Source organism: Pyxicephalus adspersus, chromosome 4 (assembly GCF_032062135.1).
Source record: "Pyxicephalus adspersus chromosome 4, UCB_Pads_2.0, whole genome shotgun sequence".
NCBI lineage: Eukaryota > Metazoa > Chordata > Amphibia > Anura > Pyxicephalidae > Pyxicephalus > Pyxicephalus adspersus.
This window is the reverse complement of record NC_092861.1, coordinates 152,588,050-152,594,878: the sequence shown is the minus strand read 5'-3', so window position 1 is coordinate 152,594,878 and position 6,829 is coordinate 152,588,050. Positions and strand designations below refer to the sequence as shown.

The window sequence follows — 6,829 nt, the reverse complement described above, 5'->3', positions numbered from 1 at the left end:
GGACCCATATATTGTGATTTTCAGTTTTCAGTGCTGCACATCAGAAATCCTACAACCAATCACAGGAATTGATCCCACCAACATCCTCCTATTAAAGGCAAGCTACAGTCATTCTCTGCAATGGACCTTCTTGTCAAACAGACGCAGGGATCGGCTGACGAAGTCACTCAAGATTTGTTGGTTCTGCAATGATGACAATATCTTTCCCCCCCGACCTCATAATGGAAAGGAATTATATTGAATACAAAGCAAAAAGATTTTCATTAAAACACAAATACTCAATAAATTTATTTACATGAAGCTAATCACATTCACAGTTATGTCTAAAATAACAAAATTCAAACACAATAGTTTCCCATTAACAACAGCGATGGTGAACACTGCGGGCCAATAATCATCTGAAGGATGGAGATTGAAGAATCTGAATGATGAGATTGATGAACTGGATCTCTGACCATGAAAATGAAGTGCATCAGTGCAGGTCTTGGGGGGGAAATGCAAACAAAAAAAACAACCAATCACCTTTTAATTTGCAGGATTGGAGGACTGAACTCGGCCCGCCGCCCTATTCACTAAGCCAAGAGCTGGTGAATCAAGATTCAGCAAAAATCCTGCTTTTTAGGATAAACTCTGGGAAAATGTAAACACTATCCCTGTGTGCCCCCTCCCCCCCTGCACTGCAAGAAATAAAACATTTTGGCCTGGAATACATCTAAATTTATGTGACCAGTCCACAGAAGCCTCTTCCCTGCTCAGACATCACGTACAATGTGGGACCAGCAGTCCTGCATCTTAATGTAAGGATGTGAAGGACCGGCCCACAACCTGGAAGGAAGGGCCGGCCCACAACCTGGAAGGAAGGGCACAGCGCCTCCTACTGGGATGCATAGTATATGGTAAGAGTGAAAACCGCCTTCAACCTGATTGGTTATTCTTTGCAGAATGAATGTAACACATCCTATCAATGCATTGGCATTGCAGCACACCACAACACATTGTACTGCACATTGTGACACCGTTCAATCAGCTGGCCACCTTTATCCCCATTTGTGTATGCGTTACAAGAACATGCAGCTGAACATGAAATTAGCTTTAAGTTTTCACTGATTCCCTGAGTCATGTCTGTTCCCCCCACATCACCTATTTCCAAAATTGTCCCTTATCTCCTTAATGAATTGTAAATAAAATTTTACTTTCAATAAATTTCTAAATACAACTGTCGAGCTGCTAAGTATAAGTTTTTCTACACTTTCTGCTGCATTATAAAGTTCAATTACTTGGTAATCCTTCCCGATTTCTGTATGGTGTACCCCTTCCTGTTGCCCCGTCATTGCTAACTGCAGGCAGACTGGTGGCAGAAATGTGCTGTGTGATGAGAAGAGCAGCCTGGCATTGTGATGTCAGCATTTGACATCATATGATAGCCCCGCCCCTGCGCAGCCCTGGCAGGGGTGATTGACAGCAGGGATGATGGAAAGACACACCCCCTGTAAAGCCCTGCTGGGAATGATGGGAAGACACGGCTCCCTATAAAGTCCTGCTGGGAGTGATTGACCCTTTTTTTTGTCATCTTTGCCCCAATGTGGAGATTTATTTTCCTGCTATTATAATAATATTACCATTAACTTTTATTTATATAGCCCAGACATATTACACAAAGTAAAGGCTAATTCACACTTGCGGTGAGGTTGCGGTGCATATACCGCTTTCTCATGCCAGAAAATGAAGCCGCTTTAAGCAGTCGCAGCCCCAAAAGGAATGACTAGGGGTGTCAGTAGTATTAGTACCGCTCACTGTCACCAGATGGCACATGTGTAGATGTTGCTTCTTTTTGAAACAGCGCTGCAGGGCGAGTACCGGAGCGGCTGGCAAAGTGTCAGCCGCAGGGAGCCGCATGAAATATCGGAACAGGAAAGTGTGAACAAAGCATTACTAGAAGGGGGAAATGTTGGTGGATTATAAACTGAAAGGAAAAGCCAGACTCCCAACTGGAAATGTAAATTAATTTTGCAGGAAGTAGCAGAAGTAGAGGGGGGTGATTTTGGTAACCAGTGATATCGGTGCTGCACCATTTTCATCTGGCTCTGTGGTGTTACATTTTAAGACTCCCCCGACCCATCCAGACTTCCCTGTAACTATAGGTGCTCAATATTCATTTCTGCTCTTGCTAAATTCCTCCATGGGGGGGAGTGTTTGGATTTTATTTGGCAAACAGAGGGCACACGGCGGCTGGTGACAAACTAAGACAATTTGTACTACAACAAAACATGGAAAAAAGGAGAGGGAGGGGGACAACTGCCACTGTGCGGCACACAGAATAAAAAGATTCAGACTTGTTGTGAAGGATCTGCAAGGCGATCAATACTAACTCTCAGTACTGTGGAAAATCCGACATCACAAGGCCAGAAAAGCAATAAATTCCTCAATTAGTGGTGTTCTGGGGCCACGTCGACGCTAGCATTTCAACAGGCATCGGCCCAATTAGCAGGTGACGTCCTGGACATGGTGGGAGCCAGGAGCTTGGGTGCTAATAGCGCTCTTGATGAAGATTGAAGGGCAATTTTTTTCCTTCCCATGAGGCCGGATTTGATTCTTACAAAGTGGACGGCTGGAGCAGCTCTGGGGACGGCCCCCCCAACATTACAACAGCGTGGGAATGGGGAGACGGAGCTGGGGCGGCTCCAGGAGTTCATTGTCTCAGCTGCCGCTTCTTCACTGCGAAGAGCCACGATTGTTCTGATGGGTCGGTGAGGAGGCCGCGCTGGCACGCAAAGCTATGGTGATGCCTTGGTGGGGGGAATGAGGAGGATCGCCGGATGGATTCTCCTCGCAGCTCTCCTCCTTCTGGCTGATGGTCTGGGCCGGGCACTCAAAATGGACGCAGTGGAAGACCTGAAATCAGAAAATTCAGAAAAAAAAAGATCAGAAGGAAACAAGAAGTTTTTGGTGATTTTTTTCTACAGGTTTATAAATTGAAGCATCTTAAAATTTTCCATCCTAATTTCTGGCCCTGATAAAAATCCACTGCACAAAATTACTTTGCAAACCTTTTAAATGTAAGGATGACATCATCAGCAGGCTGCGGAGTTCTGTGATTGGCAGAGGGAAGCTCCACCCACAACTGGTTGACTATATCAACCTATTGGAGAAAGGGGGTTAGTACATGACCAGTCACATTGCACAGAAAGAGAGAGCAACAGTGACTGGTCTGCATTACAAGAAAGTCCAGGACAGATACAAAACACAGGAGATGTTTTATGAGGGGGATTGCTGAAATGGGAAATATACAGAATGTGAGAACACACAGGGGTAATTAGAAATTATTTGTTAAGCCAGCTCAGTTCAGCTTTAAGAAAATACAGTGGCATTATCGTCTAACCCCTAGCCTATGATTGGACAGTGCAGGACCAGCAGCAGGCTAATAAGGTCATCTCTCTGCTGTTTCCATATGCTTGCATCTGGTGCATCTGATTGGCTGTGAGTGGTGCCCCTCCCTCTCCAGGAAGGATTAAAAAAAAGTCTGATACTAAGTCATATGCAAGTTTGAATGAGGAAAATAATTCACCATTCCCAGCCAGGCCAATATCTCTGTCTGGCCATCTTCAGGTTTTGCTGAGAATGTACATTGACCGGTCTGTGCACAGTACAGTGTATGCTCTAAAGTATATTGTTAACCAGGTGAATGTATTATTATAGACGACTTTCGGCATCTGCCCGCATTATACTTTTACACTTTGTATTTAATTTAATTACATTTAATTGAAAGTATAATATTGTATAGCAGCATTAATGAGACTTTTATAGCTGCCGGGGGTGCAGATTTTAGCAAATTTGTAAAATAAAAAACTAACATCACACTAGGTGAATCCCTCAATCTGCTCATTGATCAGGGGAAACATATAAGTGTCTGCTAGAAGGGAAAAGGCTGGCTGAGGTCCTGCACCGCTGTAATCTGATATCCAGCTACTGATTATGGCAAAGGTTGGGTCGCTCTTTAGACATTTCAGATTATTTTGTATATATGTTTTTTTAAATATTGTATTTTTCAGCACTGAACATAATAAAGAAGAAAGACGGCACATTTCTATGAATTGTATTATTTGAGCTTATAGGGGATTGGCTGCCTTCTGCTCTCCGGTGGCCATTCCATCGTCCATTAGGACAGCAGTACACAGAGTCCTTTGCTGAACCCAGTTAGTAATAGTAAGTAAAAGAAGCAATAAGTGCAGGGACTACATGGGAGGGTGAAGGGGAGGGAGGGGGAGGGGTTACGAGTAAAAGGGTTAAGCAGGGGAAGGGCAGAGGACGTTGGGGCTCATCTGATAGGTCAGTGTCAGGTCAGTGGGAGGGGCAGACAGTGGTTGAAGCTGTTGGTGGGGTTTATTGGGTCAGTTGGAGTCCAGAGGGGTTAGTTGAAGGTCACCTACCCTCCCTCCCATGATTTAGACCATTTAGTCACACTTCCTGGTCCAGGGTTGGGTACAAAGGAATGGGGAGGGCTGATGATGAGATACTAGGCTATGGGTCTTCCAGCTAAAGGGCTTCCAATGGGGAAATGAGTTTGGACCATGGAGGTGCGGTATATTTCTGTATATGTATATCTGCTCATATGATTTTATAATGGGACATGACAGATGATAGAGATGACATTTGACAAGCCAAGTACCACCTACCTGCACTCCGTCGATTACCATTGGTCTATGTATGACTCTCCAGTGACCGGTTCACTTTAATTTAAAATCGCAAAGCTTTGCATGCAGTAAAAACGCCTTATGTAATTATTCTGTGTACTGCGCCACAAGTGGAAATTATCATACAGATTGTAGTCATTACTGATGGCAATTTCTAGCCTGTTTAAAGCGTAATAAAATGGATAGTTTGTGTAAACGACACGGCATATCAGACCGAGTTAGAGAAAAGAAATTTCTTTCTTCTTATGTGCTGGACTTTAAGCCATGATTGCCTCGTACATATCACAATTATTACTGATATAAAAAAATAGGGACATAATGAGGCTGATATATTGTCTATCTCACGCAGAGGGGAAATTGATAAATCTGCAATCAATGCTGAAAATAGATTTACTGTCTGCAGGAGAGGATGGATCAGCCGGGAGTGGAAGGCAGAAAACAAACCCCAAATCTACATAAATATAAACACAATAGGATGCATATAACACAGGAAACATCCCACTGAAAGGGGCTGGTTAGTTATTAGATATTTTATGTTTGGGTGTTATTAATCAGTGAATATGGAATATTACAAAATATTATTATTACCATAAATTAACCACTATTAGGCAGCAGATGCAAAAGTCTGAACCAGTTTATAGCTGAACTGTGAAGGCCATCATTGTATTAGCTATAGATTTTATACAAATACCGGTCATTGTATAGCAATGAGGGAAAGAAGAAAGTAGAAGGAAGGAAGGAGAGCTATACGAACCAAGCTTCTGTTTAAAGGAATAATGGTGGAGCTCCAACCTTACTGTCACCACTGGTCTATGGCTGTTTGTAACATGCAACCTGTTTTTTTGCCTTCCTTGCCCTAGGGTTGTATCTGGGATGTTTATTTCCCTAATGGTTGAACTTGATGGACTTATGTCTTATGTCAACCTGACTAACTATGTAACTATATGCCCATGGATTTTGTAAATGTCTAGGAAGGAGAAAGACTAAGGAAAAAAAAACAAGATGGTGTTGGGGAGAGGTGGGTACTATGAGCTGTACAATTCAGGAATAAATAGGAAACAATTGTTAGAATATATATATTTTACCTGTAGGACTACCAACATTGAATTAATACAAGCCCAAATTAAACAGGGAAGGCCTAATCTCTCCTAGGTCACTTCCAATGACATAGAGAGAAAACTGCAGCATGGTTCAGCTTTGCTTTGATCGCAGAACCCGGAGAGATGTGGCTTTGGCAGAGGTCAATAAAGAAATCTGCAATAAAACTGAAGCAAACCCAAAATATTAAGCTGTGGGGAATTGTGAATTTTTTTTATTTGAAAGCTATGGGAGTATGTTTAGGAGGCTTTAGGAAACACAAAATGATGACACCCATATTTCAGTAACTAGTAGAGTCTGCCGGGCTTCTACACATTATAGGAATAAAAAGGAATCAGTTTAACACCACAGAACCCTTTGTCCATTATAATTCAACACTTCTCTGGCAATAAACATTGGCAGCCCTGTTTACCATATCCTGGATCTGCTATATAAGCGGTTGTCTCACCTCATTTGCCGTATTGTGAGTCCCCACTATCCTGATAAAACACGTTGGTTGTCGGTCAAAAGTGATTGTCTGCCAGGACCTAAAAAAGAGAAGTGACAGATCAGATGTCAATGTCTTCCCATATCACACAGAACACTAAATATAAAGAAAAGAATCTCATCTGATCAGAAATGGAGACAATATCAGCTATTATCTACATGCAGAGATACAGGAAGATCTGATCCCATGGGAAGTGACACAAAATATATAATACAGAAAAATACATTGTACAACCTGTCATATACAACAAAAGCCAATCCCATCAGTCTGTGTATGGAGGAGCTGACACTCTAATGTCCCCCCATAGTCACACACTATTATTATACATTTATATAGCTCTGACATATTCCGCAGTGCTGTACAGAGAACACTGAGCCAGTCACATCAGTCTCTGTACAGGGGAGCTGACACTCTAATGTCCCCCCACAGTCACACACTAATATTATAAATTTATATAGCTCTGACATATACCACAGCCCTGTACAGAGAACACTGAGCCAGTCCCATCAGTCTCTGTACAGAGGAGCTGACACTCTAATGTCCCCCCACAGTC

General features: G+C 42.6%; 1 protein-coding gene across 1 annotated transcript in view; it reads right to left on the bottom strand.

The window, feature by feature from the left end:
* Nucleotides 1-505: 505 nt before the first annotated feature.
* The window catches only part of BTBD9 (BTB domain containing 9), a gene marked incomplete in the record, with an annotated part of 110,772 nt that continues 104,448 nt past the window's right edge, over nt 506-6,829 (bottom strand). The window contains 2 exon segments of the mRNA XM_072410005.1: nt 506-2,892; nt 6,238-6,316. Coding sequence (XP_072266106.1) covers nt 2,713-2,892; nt 6,238-6,316 — 259 coding nt within the window.